At 43.2% G+C, this 18,535-nt stretch overlaps 1 protein-coding gene across 3 annotated transcripts in view; it reads left to right on the forward strand.

Annotated features, from left to right (window-relative positions):
- Positions 1–16,224, forward strand: part of rnf43 (ring finger protein 43) — a 221,737-nt gene extending 205,513 nt beyond the window's left edge. For 2 of the 3 annotated variants that reach the window (XM_073053598.1, XM_073053600.1), the window contains 6 exons: positions 1,990–2,127; positions 6,553–6,654; positions 8,085–8,255; positions 9,722–9,824; positions 11,260–12,828; positions 14,777–16,224. In XM_073053598.1, coding sequence (XP_072909699.1) covers positions 1,990–2,127; positions 6,553–6,654; positions 8,085–8,255; positions 9,722–9,824; positions 11,260–12,828; positions 14,777–14,820 — 2,127 coding nt within the window. In that variant the 3' untranslated portion in view covers positions 14,821–16,224. The remainder of the gene's footprint in view (positions 1–1,989; positions 2,128–6,552; positions 6,655–8,084; positions 8,256–9,721; positions 9,825–11,259; positions 12,829–14,776) is intronic. The other variant, XM_073053599.1, reaches the window with a different exon arrangement.
- The last annotated feature ends 2,311 nt before the right edge of the window (positions 16,225–18,535 follow it).

Here is an 18,535-nt window from a genome sequence, read left to right on the forward strand (position 1 = left end):
TATAATGTTCACAGTGGGCGTACAGTATAATTTTCTATAATAGAAAACTGATTTCTCCACCCAGGCTGAGAATCGCAATGCTGGACACTGCAGGCCATCTGGTTGATGGTAAATTTGGTACAAACTATTCAGGCACATGACTTTCAGATGAGAAACTAAAATTAATCTGAATTCAGGACTTCACGCTCCATCCAGAATCTGACATAAAAAGAAAAGCGACGGAAAGGAACAGCAGAGTTTCTTTTTAATGGCCAACAACACAGTCCTTTGTCTAAATTTAAATTATACATATCCTTTAATCTCCTCTGTCTCCAAGACCTTGTCTAACTCCTTTTAGCTTGGATCAAAGTCCTGATCTCCCAACTGATTTCCATATAGCAGTAGATCATTCAATCTATCATCTTTGTGCCAGCTCTCAAAGTATCTCACCAGTCTTAATCCCCACTTATTTCCTTGTAACCTGTTCTGTCTCGCATGCCCACAAATTCCCCCTCCCTATCCCAAATTTCTATCCTCTGCTGCACTTAGTAGCTTGGTAATTAAACTGGCTGGAGTATGTAAAGAACATTGACCAATTGGCTCTAATGAACTGTTTCTATAGATTCTATGTAATGACTGATTGCACTTTTCACTGTTGAGTATTAAATTCTGCACTGTTTTTGCTAATAGGATGTTTAAATACCGGCTCTGATACTTGAACCCTTCACTAAAATGGAGAAGTTTCCCAGGTCAATATTGTGAAACAAGTGAGTTAGGGCAATAGAACTAAAGAACCAACATGGTATTAAATTACTGATGAGCCTTCTAAAGATATGGAAGCAGCTATGTGTTCAATATATTCTTTATGTCACTATCTCATGTTCTGGTTATTAATTGCTATTTATTTATATCTGCATTTGCACAGTTTGGTGTCTTCTGCACTCTATTTAATCTTTCATTGATCCTGTTGTAGTTACTATTCTATAGATTTATTGAGTATGCCCACAGGAAAATGAATCTCAGGGTTGTATGTGGTGACATATATGTACTATAGTACAGTAAGGTTTACTTTCAGCTTTAATATTGGAACAGATCATCAGTGATGTACAGGGCTAAGGTCAGAGGTTTACAGTGGAAGCCAGAGAAATTATTAATAATGGGCAAAGGAAAATATTATCACATTAGTTTGGAAAATGTAGTGAATCTCTGTTGCGTACCTGCACCCTCAGTAAAACCAGCATTGAAGATGACCCAGTTCCAGCTTGCATACATAAGGGTTTAATGCTAATTTAATTCCCCAGGTCCTCTGATTTCCATCTGCAGTCCAAAGATGTACCAGTTAGTAGGTTAATTGGTCATTGTAAATTGTCACATGATTAGGCTAGGACTAAATAGGGGTTTGTTGGGCAGTGCAGCTCGAAGGGCGTACTGTATCCACGTTTTATCTCAATAAATAAATAATCCCAATATTAAGAATGAATGGCCAAGATGAACAGAGAAATGCTGTGTAATAGTGTTAGTGATGAAATAACAAGTTGCCTATTGTGTAAGCATTGATTCTGTATATAGACGCCAGTGACATTTATTTAAAATTAAACATTGGCCATGGTATACAGCTTCTCTTGTGCTGCCTCCCAAAATTTGCATCAACCAAATCCATTATGATGGAGCTTTACCTGTTTCATTCACAGGTAGTGCAATAGTTGTAATCTCTCCTGCTTTGTATTCTAAGCAAGATGAATAAATGAAGCTATATAATATAAATTTATTGCAATTGGAAATAAGTCTGTGCTTTTGTACCATATACACTGCTTACAAGCTCTGGTGCCTTTTTTGTTTCTGAATCCTTTTCAGGGGTAGTAAGAATTGCAAAGCCTGAGAAGGACCGCTATTCCTTGTTTGATGAGGTTCTCATGTGATATTGTGTAGCTGTAATTTTTGTTGGTATTTGGAGCCATTCTTAAGCCCTCCAGTGAAATAATCCTTCATGTGACTTCTTCCTATTCATAGCTAAAACAGAATCCAGAAGAACTGTTGTCTCGTCCTGTTATCCTGATCCAAGGCCTGGATGCTGCCCAGCTGATGAATGTCATCAACACCAATAATGAAGCAGTGGTCAGGATTCATGTTAAGAATGTTGAGGGTCGGGTAAGTCTTGTTTTAAAACCTAAACCGCAGTAACTCCTTCAAAAAATGTTGTTAAAGCAGGAAGCTTGATGCATCTTGTAGTCTCCTCAAATAACAGTATTGCCCCCATAGTCTCCTCTGTGGAGGATAACTTATTTTACAATTAGGCATAAAAAGCATTTAGGGAATTTAATCAAAATTCATATTCAGCTGTTTTCACGGTGATCCCAAAGGTGGGCGGGAAAGGTGTACATGTGGGAATGAGGGGACGCTATATAACTTGATTAAAAGCTTTAACTGAAAGATTTGATTTTAAGCGTCTTGAGTCAAGTAATGGTTTTACAGAACTAATTATAGGACAACTGACATGTAGATGGACATTTCCTCGGGTCTCTGTACATGCGGTCTCAAAATAACTCCTTGTTAATTATGTTTTCAATAGCAAGTCTAAAAGCTAAATAAATCTGGAAGCGAGTTTAAGGTAGGAAATGTGACTGCACTTAAAGCTAAACAAAAACCCTTCTCTATTGAACCTGCTGAGAGTGTTTCCTGAAATCCTATCCATTTATTGAGAAGAAGAATGGTAGCTGCCTGAAAACAAGCTCCATGGGCTGCTAAGGTTCCAAATTTAGGACTGAACAAACCCATATCCCAAGTATTCACGGTGGCTTGTAGAGTTTCCAGCTTACAATGTGTTAAGTATAAACAGGCAGAGCTGTTAACATCATCTTTAGATGTGATCCATGTTAATTCATCAATCTCTCATCAAATCTTTTAAGAGAACCAAGATGTGTTGTAGCATTGATCGTTGTGGACTGCTTTTAAGTGGATCATGTCTTCAGCTGCCAACAGTTCACCCAGTTCCTGGTCTGGTGGTATTTCTACTAGAAACACATGGATTAGGAGACCTCTTGTTCTCACAAGAATTCTAAAATGTTGTGAAATGTATTAAAAGTATGACTGGCCATTTTAATAATGACTAACCAGTATTGGGTGCAGAAATCTGTAGAAGACAAGCAAGTCTCCTTTCCAACAATCAGTCCCACTATCCCTCAGTGTCCGTCAATTCATCCTCTCAGAAAGAAATTTATTTTTCTCAAAAGTGCCACCTCAATGACACTTCCATGGTAGCTTATATTTGAGCTTATATTCCCTTTTTCAGCAAAGTTGCCACTCCAGTTTCTACTTGCGTTTTAAGCTTTCTGTGCTCCTTAAGTGGAATCCTTCTCAATTCTCCATTTCTCCATTTGAAGCCTGTTCAAACATATGTTATTCTTAATCTGGACCCCCCCCCCCCCGGTATGTAATCTATCCACCACCTTGAAAAATGCACCAGCAATTTTGACAATTCAGTCCATAATCTTTTTCCAGGGGAATTGAACATAACTTTGAACCTTTTTATAGTTTAAATTTATAGATCCACAGTTTGTGCCTCGTTCACTTAGCACTTAGCTGCAATTTCCTGCTGGTTATTGAAAGTTTGGATCCCTTGATGGAGTTTGTGCTGGTAGTTCGTTCCACACTCTCTTGACCTTCGTTTCGCTTAAACTTTTCACCTTACACCCTTAACCCATGACCTGTAGTTGTAGTCTCACTCAACCGCAGTCGAAAAAGCCTGCATGCGTTTACCCTATCTATATTCTGTATACTTCTATCAAATCTCTTCTCAATCTTCTTCGTTTTAAGGTAACCTATTCAATCTTATAACTCCGGTCGTCCAGACACAACCAACAATGTTAAGTTAAAGATAAAGTCTGTCCCAAGCCTTATAGGCTCATCAGGCCAGTGCTTATGCCGGTTTTCGTGGCGACTGAGAGTACGAGATGCCCCTTCAGCCAGAGACAACTATCTACTACCACCCTCTGGGGAGAAGGCAGGAGATTGGGACTGAGGAGAAAAATGGATCAGCCATGATAAGATGGTGGAAAAGACTCAATGGGCCAAATGACCTAATTCTGCTCCTATATCTTATGGTCTTACGGCTTCTCCCACAGAGTCAATATCTAATCCAGCTTATGTCCTCATCTTTAATGCCGAGCGACTGAAACTTCTTGACCAACCTCCCATGTGGGACCTTGTTAAATGCCTTGCTAAAGTCTATGTAGACATCCACTGCCTTGTCTTCATCCACTTTTCTGGTAACTTCCTTGCAAAACCCTATAAAATTGGATAGATATGATATAATGCACATGAAGCCACACTGACTATCCTTAATCAGTCCATATCTATCCAAGTACTTATATATCCGGTCCCTGAGAATACTTTCCAATAACTTTTCCACTATTGATGTTAGGTTCGTTGGACTATAATTTCCTGCTTTATGCTTAGAGCTTTTCTTAAACAGAGGAATAATATTGGCTATCCTCCAATCCTCTGGTACCTCTCCTATTGGTAACAATGATTTAAATATCTCTGCTAGGGCCCCAGCAATTTCTGCACTTGCCCCCTCCCCCTGTAAGGTACATCTTGTTAGGCCCTGGGGACTTGTTCACCCTGATTCATCTCAGGACAGCAAACACCTCCTCCTCTTTAATATGTTTAGGTTCCGTGAAGCAGATGGCACTTTGCCTCACTTCTGTAGACTCTGTCTCCATCTCCTGAGTAAATACAGATGCAAAAAAATTATATAAGATCTTCCCGTATCTCTTTTGGCTTCAGTCATGGATTACCATTCTTATCTTCCAGTCCTTTTGGTCTTAATATATTAAAATCCCTTGGGATTCTCCATCATCTTGTCTGCTAAGGAACCTCATCCCTTCTGTTAGCCCTCCTGTTTTCTTTCTTAAGTGTTCTCTTGCATTTTTATACTCCATAAGTACCTTATTTGTTCCTGCCTGCCTATACCTGCTATGCACCTTTTTTTTTCTTAACCCAAACCTCAATATCTTTTGAAAACCAACATTCACTACATTTGTTATTTTTACTTTTCATTCTGACAAACACATACAAGCTTTGTACTCTCAAATTTTCACTTTTGGCCTCCCACCTACCAAATGCATCTTTGCCAAAAAACAGCCTGTCCCAATCCAGATAATTGCTGATACCATCAAAATTGGCCTTTCTACAATTTAGAATCTCAAACCACTGAACAATCCTATCTTTTTGCATACTTACTTTGAAACTAATGGCACTGTGATCACTCAGTACGAAGTGTTCCCCTACACAAACCTATGTCACCTGCCCTGTCTCATTCCCTAATAGCAGATCAAATATCGCACTCACTCTTGTTGGGACTTCTATGTACTGATTAAGGAAACTTTCATGAACATATTTGACAAACTCTATCCTATTTAGTTCTTTTACAGTATAGGATTCCCAGTCAATATCTGGAAAGTTAAAATCACCTATTATAATAACCTTATGCTTCTTGCAACAGTCTGCAATCTGTCTACAAGTTTGTTCCTCTAAATCCCTCGGACTATTAACTGTAATGTTTCACAGAAACAAAGCCCTGATACAGTGGTCATCTTTTCCTAAAATATAACAAGGATGAAGTTGGCTGATAATTATTCGAAGTTAAGCTATCACATTTTTCTTAATTTGCCCTCATTGTAATACACACAAAAATATACGGTAGTCACTTGTCCAATAATGTAAAATTACAAAGGTGTTATTCCTCAGAGAGCTACAAAACAATCACCTCAAAGTTCAAAGTAAATTTTATTATCAAAGTACATATATACAACTCTGAGAGTCAGTTTCTTGTGGGTATTCACAGCAAGTCTATAGAATAGTAACTATAACAGGATCAATGAAAAATAAACTAAAGCGCAAAAGACAACAAAGTGTGCAAATGCAAATGTAAATAAATAGTAATAAATAACGAGAACATGAGATTAAGAAGTCCTTGAATGTGAGATCATTGATTGTGGGAACCAATTCCCCCTCCTGAGGGCAGCTTCAGAGACTGAGATTATAGGGCCATCAAGGGATGCGGGAGTTCGTGACGGCTCCACCATGTTCTGACAGTCAAAGCGAGCATAGAAGGCATTGAGCTCGTCTGGAAGCGAAGCCCTGCTGTGTCCTATATCGCTTGATTTAACTTTATAAGTGGTAAAAACATTCAAGCCCTACCACAGCTGTTGAGCATCCTTCGTTGATTCAAGTTTCACTACCATCCACATCAGATAGTGTTTACTGTCGTGTAATATCATGTCAGGTAGTGTTTGCTGTCCTGCTGAGTTTCTCCACTGCCCAACCCCACATCCCATCAATTTGTTTTACTTGGCTTTCCTCATCAAAGTAACAGAAGTTTGCTGCTCTTAAGGTTTTGTTCATTACTGTAAAGTGGTGCAAATACAATTTCTGTACAACCTACTTTGACGTCGTTCAGTAAGTTGAGTCCAGGGATGATTTCTAGTGTAGTTGCCAGCTGTATGTTATGTTGTTACATCAGAAGTACTCCAAAGTTTTGTAATAATTGTTTGTCTTCTCTTCTCTCTACAGCCAGCCTACGACGTGGGAATCTTAATGACCCTGATTGTTGCTTTCTCAGTTGTTGTCATGATCCTGGCAGTGAGAATCAAGTGCAAGCAGAATCAAACGCGGGTGAGAGCAGCTCTGCATTGTAGTTGTCCTGACTAATAGTTTTCTTTGGATTTTCACCATTGTGTTTCTGTACTTAACATCCCTTGGGGTTTCTGTTCTGATGTTATCACCCTGACAAAGTCAGCTCGATCCTGGTGGGCCTGACATTAAAGGCATATTGTAAATGAAGTCCCTGCAACTGCAACATGTTACAACTGTACAGTCCAAAATATGCAATAAACTATGTCAAGGCTCCGGATTTGGTAATCCCTGTTGGTGCTAGGAATATGGAAAACTGCTTAAGAATACTGCTTACTGTGGAATATGACCATGAGCAGTATCTGGAAAATTAGCTGGCATTTGAGTAAGCCAAACAGTATTCCTATATGAGGAATGGGTCTTAAATTTGACCATGGTCAAATGGAACTAATTCTGGCACCTCCCCAATTGGAATCATTGTACTATCCACAGCCTTACATTTTACTGTCTAGATCAGGGGTGTCAAACTCATTTTAGGTCACGGGCCGGATTGAGCAAAATGCAGCTTCATGCGGGCCGGATCAGTCGGACGCGTGCGAACGCAGCTTTCGTTGCCTCCGTTTTTTCAGCCTGCTCTCATGTGTCTCAGTCTCTGCTATAACTACAAAGTGTTTCACTTTACAAATTCCATTTCTTATGAAGAAGACTGCCGAATAAACACTAAAAACCCTGAAAACCTGGTACCTGAATAAACTCAGCATTAGCCATATCATACGCCATAGGCGCTTTGATTACTGGGGCCAGCTTTAATAGTAATTAGATATTATCTCGCGGGCCAAAGATAATTCCACCGTGGGCCGGATTTGGCCCGCGGGCCTTGAGTTTGACATATATGGTCTAGATCTTATGCTCTGGTCTTGCATTAGGCAAGTCGGTTGACATTTTGCCTAAACATAAATGTTTAACTAAGGAAACTGTCCATTATGGCAGAGAGGTTCAAGAAGGAGGACATCTTGGGGTCGCCTACGTGGTCATCCTCAAGACTGAAGCAGACAGTGGAATGGGGAGAGTATAGTGGAGTTATAACTGGGGACAAGTTGAGAGGAAGTGTTGACAGGGTAGCTGTAGGAATGAATTCTGAATTCATGTTGGATATTTGTCAGAGAATAAGAGGAGATCTAGAAAGAAGGTTGAAGTCAGAGATGTGAAGGTCAGAGTAGGGTGGATGTTGGCAGTGAAATAATTAAATCTTTGAGTGTAGTAGTAAGTGTATTAGAAATGGAGTTGAGGTTGGAGGGGGTCAGAGGCAAAGTATGAAAGAAATCAGAACTGATTCTCCTAAACCACAAAATGCATAATGCCATCGCAGTTTGTTGTAGAGGACGCTTTCGTACCTAAGGCAAAGAATGAAAGGCTTAATATCTTCTGAAAACCTTTGCACACTAATTGTAAGTTACCTGCTCCCTTCCCAGAATTCCTTGCAGCAGCAGACGATCAACGCAATCAGCCGGCTGGCCACGCGCCGTTATCGATCGCGGTGCCGCCCTCTGGGTCACGAGCGTCAGAGCAGCCAGGACTCCCAGGCCAGCAGCATGTCCGAGCCCGTGTGCGCCATATGTCTGGAGGAGTTTGCCGATGGGCAGGTGAGGGGAATTGGCAGCAGCTTGCACTTTGTTTATGGGGACAGAAGTGTTCATGACTTCCCTGTTACCTGTTGCAGAGAGGGTGAATGATGATCTTGATTGCAAAAGGTTAGGGTGGTTTCACCAACGAACAGTTTTACCCCGGACTGGTTCTGAGTTTTGCTTTTATTTTTCTGTTTCTGCACAGTTCAGCATAGTTTCAAGTTTTGTGTTGGCACTGTGCAGACTAGTAAGTGTTAAATAGAGTCACCCAGTGTGGAGCTGGACTTCGGTCCATACCAACCTAAGCTAATCCCATTTGCCCACATTTGGCCTGTATCACTAACTCTCCTATCCATGTACCTGTCCAAATATCATTATTAGTCCCATCTCATCTACCTCTAGCAGCTCATTCTAGGTACCCAATGCCCTCTGCATGAAGTTGCCCGCTAAGTCTCTTTTAACTCCTCCCCTCTCACCTTAAACCTATGCTTTCTAGTTTTGGGTTCCCTTTCCCTGGGACCAAGACTGTGTGCATTCTCCTAGTCTGCTCCTCAGGGGTTTATACTCCTCTGTAAGGCTGATGGATTCAGGTGGAAGGTCCAGAGCTCACTCTGAAGAGATGGAAGAGATCTAAGGTTCTTCTGCTGGGCTGGGTTGAAGCCTTAAGGCTGATTTATACTTCTGCGTAGCAGCCTACACCGTAGCCTTCGTAAGTGGCCTGCGCCGTTGTGAGCACTTATACCTGTGCGTTGGTGTGTCTGCATCGCTCTGCAATTCAAAACGCTCGTCGGCGGTGGGGTTTCTATGCCACTGTAGTTGTAGTGTTTCTTTGTGTACTTCAAACAATGGCGACTGAGCGCATCATGTTGGAGTTGGAGCAAATAAATGTTGAACAAGGGTTACTTTTTTTGAAATTACTGCAATGCAGAAAAGAGATAAGACATCGGAGGAGATGGTGTGTATGACCATTGAACAGATTGAGGCAGAAGGAGGGTGAGTTTTCTGTGCTTGTCCGGTCACTGAGAGACATGGACGAGGAAATGCATTTCAAATATTTTCGGATGTCGGCAGGTAGATTTGACGATTTGGTTCATTGTCTCCAACCATTTATTTTGCATCAGTGTATGCACAGTATGCCTAGAGACAGGAGGAAATGCGATGCTACCAAGCAGACCAATCACAGTTGCTGCGGTCTGCGTCGCCGCGATGCGCAGCAGGCTATGGCATAGGGTAGGGCGTAGGATACAGCATAGGTTACTTGGCGACGCCGTACCTATGGCATTCATTTGACACAGAAGTATAAATCAGCCTTTAGTAAATCCTTGGAGATCCCCTTTCTCTGATTATAGCTCCACCTGCTGCATGGCATAAAAATACATAGTGCTTCAACTTAATGATATTGGTGTCATAATATGAAGTGTTTAAATGCTGTTGTCCCCACACTGAATGTTTGCTAATGTGTTGCTATCGATTTTTCTTTGTAGGATCTACGGATCATATCATGTTTCCATGAATTTCACAAGGAATGTGTGGATCCTTGGCTGCTTCAACATCGCACCTGCCCCCTCTGCATGTACAACATCATTGGTAATTGTGGAATTGAAATTCACATGTAGCTGGTGTAGGGGGAACTGAATATGTGGAGTTTTACATTGTTAAATACTGCAGTAAATTTCTAGAATTAAATAATCTGATTCCAATAGGCAAGTGGTATGCCCCTCTCTGAAGACAGTGACTTCTGACAGATGTGACTATCAACTACAGAGCATACTGAGTTTCCATTCTCCAGGGAGATCTTTACATTCTGAGCTATACTCAGGCAATGTGTGTGATTCCAGCCTGCTGACCAATAGTACAATAATAAGCCAAAGAGAAGATTATTTTTTTTAACAAGCCCAGTAACTTTTACTAGTGTCCAATCTCTAGTGCCACTGCCGCTGTCAGAACTTGGCCCCTTTTGGAATGGAATTGTAGAAAATGCATAAGAGTAGATGCTGCCTTTCTGAAATGCCCAGTGCACCTCCCTATTGCACTGGGGTATGAGACCTCTGGCTACCCTCACCTGGTTTACCCCCCCGTCGAAGCAGTAAACCGGGGTGTGGCCACGATCATGTGTAGACATCTACCTGGAGCCGCAGGTGAGAGCCAAGTGTCCGGTGGGGACCAAAGGTGAGCAAGCTGCCCCGGAATGGACACAACAAGCCCCTTGACCAGAGGTCCTACCCCTCCCTGGGCACCCCCCCCCCCCCATACACTCTAAATACTTAATAATAAAAGCCAAATGACTTACAGATGTTGTGTAAATCAAAAAAAAACTGAAGATGCTGGAAATATAAAAATTTGGTTTGGGGCGTCAGAGTACAATTCTGGCGTTTTCTGCTATTTAGTTTGTACTTTTCTGCCCATGTGTGCCTGAGTGTCCTCTGGATGCTCTGGTTTGCTCCCACTTCACAAGCACGTACCGTTTAGAAGGTTAATTGGTCTTTATGAATTGTACAGTGATTAGGCTGGGGTTAAGTTGGGTTGCTGGGAGGCACGGCACAGCTCGAAGGGCCAGAAGGGCCTGTTCTGCACTCTATTTCTAAGTTAGAAAAAACAGAAAATGCTGGAAACACTCAGCAGATCAGGCAGCATCTGTGGAAAGGGAAACTCAAGAGTTAATATTAAGTTTTTCAGCCTTGAAATGCCCCGAAAGTCCGCTCTTTCCACAGATGCTGCCTAAGTGTTTCAGCGCTTTGGGTTTTTAGACAGTCAATTGTGATTCATTGTATCCTGCGAAGTCCTGAAGAGGCCAAGTCCAGCCATCTGCTTTTACATGTACAATCTACACACGACATGTTCAGTTGCAATGGGAGGTGATGCCAGTTAGAGATCTGACCACCCGTGGAGATTAAAGGTCTGATCGGATACTGCTCTCTGTGTAGTTGTATGCAGTCCTTAGAAAATTGGCAATGTGTTTGAAGGTCGAATGAAATGCCGGGTGTCACGTGACCCTAATATTGCAATCTTCAATTGTTTTCAGAAGGAAGTTCAACTATCGCACAGCCAGAGGTTCATGAGCAAGCTACGCCTGACGCTCAAGTAAACCAGCGAATCCACCTGTTCCGACGCTATCCAGGCCACGCCCATCTTCACAGACCGACCACTGCCATTCCTTCCAGAGCACCTCATCTGAACAACCCCAGAACCCCAGGGATGCAGGCTCCCCCCTCCGGTCATTACATTGTTACGCCGGAAGTCTACCCCGTGGGGTTTAACACCATGAGGTACGTAGCCACCAGGCCACGGCATCCTCCGGCCCTGCACAGGTGCACCTATCGTCACGGCGAAGGCCAGGGAGCGTCCTACCGGCACCAGAGACCCTTCGTGGTGCGGAAAGGTCCGCCCTGGCTGGACAGGCCTCACCATGGACCGTTTCTTCATAAGCCCTGCAGGCAGCAGCAGCTTCCAATATGCAGCGCACCACTGTCCTCTCACAAGTCCAACTGTACCCCCTTACGCTCACAGCTCGCCAGCAGCCATGACAACCGCAGCCTCTCAGGGGACAGCTTTGGTATCAACCGGTCCGTGTGCAGCGGGTACCTGGCAGACAGCCCCGGCAGCGACTCCAGCTCGGGTCCTTGCCACTACTCCTCGAGCGACTCCACGCTGGACTGCACTGACATAAGCAACCGCTGCATTTACGGGAGCCAGTCAACTTTCCGCAGCTCACTGAGCAGCGAGTACGATCCCCTTGTGTACTGTGGGGCAAGTGAAGAGAGCGTAAAGGCTTCATCCTTTGAGGAGTCGAGGCCCAGGTCGGTGGACTCGCCCAGTGGTCCTCAGGACAACCAGGTACTTAATCACACCCACTACCACCATCACCGGCACCATCACTACAGCAAACCTCACCCACGCCAGAAAGATGAGTATTGCAGGAACGCGTCACAGAGACAGGAAGGTGAGCTGCTGGAGGACTACGTGGGCGACTTCCAGCACTGCCAGCGCCAGGCGGACTTTCCCTGCCAGTCCCAGTGCAGCCCGCACCCTGCCCAGTGCCCCTGCTTGGAGCAGGGTTTGTTGCTTCCCCCAGGACTTTGCCTCCCCGAGCCCTCGCTGCAAAAAGTGGACACAGAGAGGGACAAGAGCAAAGTGGCGTGCGCCAAACCCGACCCAGTGCCTTCAGAAGCTAAGTCGAACCAGAGCAGCAAGAGGAGGAGGAGGAGGAGGAAAAGCGGCTTCCAGGCGGAGTCTCCTGTAGTTTACTTCCATCAGGACTGTGATGCCCTGGAGGACTACAGGGTGCACGTTCACTATGGCAACAGTGGGAGCCCATGCCACCCTCCAAGCATTCAGACGTCTGTGCCAATCCCTTTAGTTCTCAACAGTGGAGCCTCTGGTGAGTGGCATTTCCCATTCTGTGAGTGCCCGAACCCCCACTGTCAGCAGCCACTGCATCACGTTCACTCTGAGTCCATGTTGGCCGGCAAGCCGCACGTCAGCAACGTGGATCAAGGCCGCCCATTTCAAGATGGCTGTTGCGAAAGACACTGTGATACAGAACCAGTTCAAGACAAGTCCTTCTACTGCCAGACATTCCCCGACAACACAGGTGCGTAAGCAAGTCTGGAAGTATTTTTGAGGCCTGACTTTATTTTTGGTATTGCTGGTGGCAGCTGGAGGGGAGCTTTGCCCCTGAGTAACGCAGCATGTTCTCTGTGGAAAATCAGTGCAGGTGACCAGAGTGTCTTGAAGTGAGAAGGGAGTGTAAGGAGTTTGTTATTTAGGTGCCTGAGTTGAAGATCTGTCTTGTGTCCGCTGCCCCAATCAGCAATGATGCATGCAGCCGTTTGTAATTAGGCTTTATCCCCCTTTCGAAGCGGGTGGGATTTGTCGTTTTTTGCAGCATGGCATCCGAGGGAGCCTTCCTTCAGCATATTGAAAGTCCATGTGAGGGAAATAGCGAAAGATACCTATCCCCTGATGCTGTACTGCAGTTAGTTGCCTGGGAGGGGGGATGGGTGGAGGGGTGTTTTTCTGGGGAGCAGAGAATGCCCTGGTTCCAAGGGTGTGTTGGGGCCACTGACACTGTCACTACCAGGTAAATATTGACATGGTGCAAATGATTAACTTATTAATCCCTGAAGACCTTGCCACTGCAGGCACACAGGAATTTCCCAACACTATCCTGACATGTTGTTGTATGCGTACACTGATGCAGTGTATCTAGATTTCAGATTTTCAGTCAGTTTGCTTTCAATCGGGATTAGTCCAGGGTTCCAGCACAGCGGAAGATTATATCCTTATTACAAATTTTACAATCGTTCTGCATATCCTTAAGGGTTCAGAACTATGGTTACACACTTAGCTGAGTTAGCATGCCCTTTGATCAGGAGTGTTGTTTTGCCATCCAGTGTCAAGTTATATAACCCAGAGGTCATAACAGTATGGTTGTGTTTACCACAAAACCATTTGCTGTGTGTCTGAAAGATAGACTGATGAGCAGTCTAAATTGCCCATTTTTTTCTCCTCTCTCAATGTGGCTGCATATGGTTCACTACTCAACCATTGATTCCGATCTTCCTCCTGATCCTCGTGGCAATAATCAGCTCATTCCCAATCCAAACACTGCCTTACCCCACTGCCCACACCTTGTAGATTGCTTCGAGCTCCAGCTTCGATCAGTGAATGAAACCAACCTATGTTTAAGTTTTGCTAAGTACTACTGCCATTTGGCATTTAGAGGTTTCACAGTTCTGTTCATCATTCAACTTAGTACCAAACTAAAAACCCAACACAAAATTTAAAATATCTCTCTTTCGTAGGTAACAATATTTCAACTGCCAATAGTCCGTTCTCTAAAAATATATTGAGTCTTGTGAGTGCTTCACACAAATAAATGTGTTGATCTAATGGAACAGTGCAGTTCCATGCAGTTGGCTGCTCTGCCAGTGAGGGGCAATGGCTCTGAGAAGAGGGAAATTTGGTTAATTGAGATGCTGAATTCACCATAACAAAGCAGGCAATATCCTTTAACAGTGGTGCTGGTTGGAATGGAGTACCCTCATCACTGAGCCTCGCCAGCTGAAGGCTGAGTAGCCAGCAGTGGAAATGTTTTAACACACGAGGGCAAAATTGGAAAGGAAGTTTTAACATAGATCACTCAGTGAAAGAGATTAGGTAGCTGTGGTTTAGAATATGTCACAATGCAAAATGTTACAAGAATGTGAACTGTTTAGGGAATGTTTAACTGTTGTATATGGGGAGTTGTTACGTTGCCCTGAGTGTCTTCAACATTCTTATCTGAATACTTGGTGCTGACTCCGAATTGGAGGTAAATTCCCTTGAGGGTCTTCACAAAATAAACTTTAAACGTTTGATGACTACAGGTCCATTATGGATGTTTGAAAATTTGCTTCCCCCAAGGAGGTTTGTTTTCCCTGGTATCATCGCTCAGGCACAAGTCCCTGATGGTCTCGGCTCATTCCTTATTTATGTCACCTGTAATATATTACAGGTTTTCCAAATGTCTGATTGTTTTTTTTTTCCATTCCAACCAGGTACCAAATCAAGTGTGGAAGAAATTTGTGAGGAAGTCGTGTAACTGATGTGACAAAGAAAGCCACGGCAGGCAGGACAAGGGGCAGAGGTGACAAGAGCATGATGAAGGGCAGGCATGGAGAAGCCGCGTATCTGCAGATGAGAGTGGAGACGTGCCTGAAGGATCTGTGTAGCTGGAGAATGAGGGCTGAGAAAGGCATGGAGACGCTGAGAAGCTGAGGATAAGAGTAGGAAGGGCATGGAGAAAATGGGCTCCTGCTGGATGTGGGTGGGGACAAGTATATAATAGTCCTATACCAGACAGATGAGAGGGGGTACAAGTGGAGAACATGCAGCATGGGGAGGAAGTGGAATTGGTGCAAAAGTGTCTTGCCAGCAGAATGAAGGTGAGGATGTGTAGAGATGGTGGGATGAGTTGAGGGAGCAACACATGAAGAGACAGTGTGTATGGAAGGATGAGTGTAGGGCTTTGCATGAAGTTGTGTGATGTGCAGATAAGGGTGAGGACCTTTGAGGGGTATCAGTTTAGCTGGTGGGATGAGAGAGGGGATGCATCTTCAGAAGCCATATATCTGCCAGTATAAAGTGAGGACAAGAGTGGAGATGCCATATAGTTGGTGGGTGGAGATGGGCACAGGCAAGGAGGAGCTGTGTAGCTGTGGGCCTAACACTGAGACTGGCATGGAGAAGCCATGTCCGTGGCGGTGTGGTACGGGTGCAGGAGTGGATACGCCATGTAGCCGAGGGTATGATATGGGAGCAGACATGGAGAAGCTGTAGAACTGGGAATATGGGGTGAGAACAGCCACAGATGGACTGTGTAGCTGGCAGGAAAAGGCATGAGTGAGAAAAGCCTGTTGATTGATGGATTCAACTGGCAGAATGAGGGGCAGGTCCAGTGTAGCTGTCTAGCTACAAGGCCAAGACCAAGTAATTTCAAAAGTTTTAAAAACTCAATCCAGGACATGAATTTACAGAAGCATCGCTTCATGACATTGGTGCTTGTAATTTGTCATTAACCATCTACTTCAGGAATACAAGTTTAACTACAGCTGTTGAAGAGCCTTTGTCAAGGGACTCTTCCAGGTTGCCTTTATTTTCCAAAATAGTCTAACACCTGGCAGATTTATAGCACTTGTGACCAGACCCTGACTGTCAGATAGAAGCACTTAAAGACAAATGTAGCCTTGCAGGGCCTTGTATTTACAAGGACTCCACAGTATATTTTGGGTACTTTGTATTAAAAAAATCTTTTTAAAGTGTTGTATTATATTTGTATAGAAAGTCATTGCATTATGATATGTTCTTAATATATTTATTTACTAATATATTTATCCTCTACCAGGGTGTGTAATGTAAAGTGCCTTACAAATGATCAGTGCTGTCACTAACCTGATGGTCTGGCCCTATTCAGATTATTCTCCAATAAATTATTTTCAATTACAAAGGTGGTTGAATTGTGTTTGTGTGTCATGTATCTGGTTGAATTGCAAGATCCCTGAGTCGGTCGTTGATGCAGAATGGCAGTTCTTTAGATTTTCACTGGTATCCCCATTGGATTATAAATTTCTTAGTGGTATATAGATACTGTAACACTCGGGGATTTATTGAGACTCTCGACTAATATTTTAAAAAATATTTTGTAATGATTGCCATCTCTGTGATAAGGGATGGTTGAGCCCAAAGGTGCTACGGTAATTGTGGATTCAGAGCTTATTGAGTGACACAACTGTTCAGACCCATCAAGATCCTAAAATGAACCGTAGAAACAGTAATTGAAAGGTAAGCTGTTTGAAGACCCCCATGTCTACCAGGCTTGCAGTCACATTGTTGATGTGATCAGTCTGATTAAGCTGCACGTGGTGACCCATGATAACATTGAGGGTAAGGTGCAGGTAGGCTGACATCACCAGGATGTACCAAGAACTACAAGGTAGGGAAGGTCGACTTGAAATACCACAGCTGTTGCCACTGAGCAGAGAAAGATTGTAATTTTTGAGTTACTCCATACCTCCCAGGTTCTGGATTCCAATTAGTCCTGATATGTTAATTATATTCATAGTGATACAGAATACCTGCTTATTTGTCATCTGCCATTTCTTCCTGTTGAATTGAATTATATTAACAGTTCAAAATTAAAATATACTTTAGTCATTTAGTCTAATGTCCTATCACTTTTTTGTGAACAGGAAAGAACTCCAATTCAGATAGATTGACTAATTTGGTGATTTACAAATATTGACTAGGTTGAGTTGTGTATTTATTTCTTTGCCATGTTACTAAATGTTTAATAGGTAGGTACTTCTGGTTGCAACATCACAATTTTATATGAAAATGATTCAAGCTACAAGATTTCAGGGAAGAAAATACTCGGTGTAATGGTGGTTCATATATATGGTGTCAGAGAATGAAGACCTAAAGTATTGTAAGGCATTGCTGCCCTGGCACGTAAGGAGGCGGAGATATTATGTTGACATTTACAGGAATGGTATAACATGGAAAATGAGGCCACAGAGGTTAGATGTGTCTTTTTAACAAGTGTTCTTGAGTAGGAGTCATCAGTAGGCCTCTCACTCCTGGGTAATGCTATAAGTTGAAGTTTTATTCCAGATGGGAACACCAATGCTGTACTGAAGGAATACTCTGCTATTACTGTCAACCTATTCAGGGTGAGACCATAAATCAATCAGATGGAAATTAGAGATTCAATGGCACTTTCTAATCAGATCAAGGAAGCTCGCCCTGTGCTGGGAAATATTGCTTTTCCATTAAAGCAAAAGACACTGGAACAAAATTAGGCCATTCGGCCCATTGGGTCTGCTTCACCATTCATTCATAGCCGATTTACTCTCTACCCCATTCTCCTGCCTTCTCTCCATTACCTTTGATGCCCTGACTAATAAAGAACCTCTCAAATTCTGCCTTAAATGTACACCATGGCTTGGCCTGCACAGCCATCTGTGGCAATTACTTCCACAGATTCACTGCCTCTGGCTAAATTAAGTTGTTCCTCATCTGTTTTAAGTGGATGCTCCTCTATTCTGAAGCTGTGCTGTCTGATCCTAGACTTCTCCACTGTAGGAAACATCCTCTCTACATCCACTGTCTTTCAATATTCGATAGGTTTCAATGAGATTCTGCTGCCTCCCACCCCCCACCCCATAAACTCTAGTGGATACAGGCCCAAAGCCATCAAGTGCTTCTCATATGTTAACCTTTTCATTCCTGGGATCATTGGAATCATTCTTGTGAAGCTCCTCTCAACCATCTCTAATGACAGCACATCTTAGATAAAAGTCCCAAAACTGCTCACAATGCTCCAAGTATACTCTGACCAGTGCCTCAGCATTACGTCCTTGCTTTTGTATTCTAGTCCTCTCAAAATTAATGCTAACATTGCATTTGTCTTGCTTACTACTGACTCAATCTGCAAGTTAACCTTTCGGGAATTATGCACAAGGACTCCCAAGACGTTTTGTACCTCTGATTTTCAATTTTTTTCCCCATTTAGAAAATAGCCCACACTTTTATCCCTTCTGCCAAAGTACATGACCTTGCACTCCCAACACTACATTCCAACTGTCACTTCTTTGCCCATTCTCCCAATCTAAGTCCTTCTGCAGACACCCAGCTTCCTCAACACTACTTGCTCCTCCACCTATCTACACCAAAAAGCAATCCATTATTTCAGCCAAATTATTGACATATAACATGAATAGAAGTGGTCCCAACACCGACCCCAGTGGCACACCACTAGT

The sequence above is a fragment of the Hemitrygon akajei genome, chromosome 8, assembly GCF_048418815.1.
Source record: "Hemitrygon akajei chromosome 8, sHemAka1.3, whole genome shotgun sequence".
NCBI lineage: Eukaryota > Metazoa > Chordata > Chondrichthyes > Myliobatiformes > Dasyatidae > Hemitrygon > Hemitrygon akajei.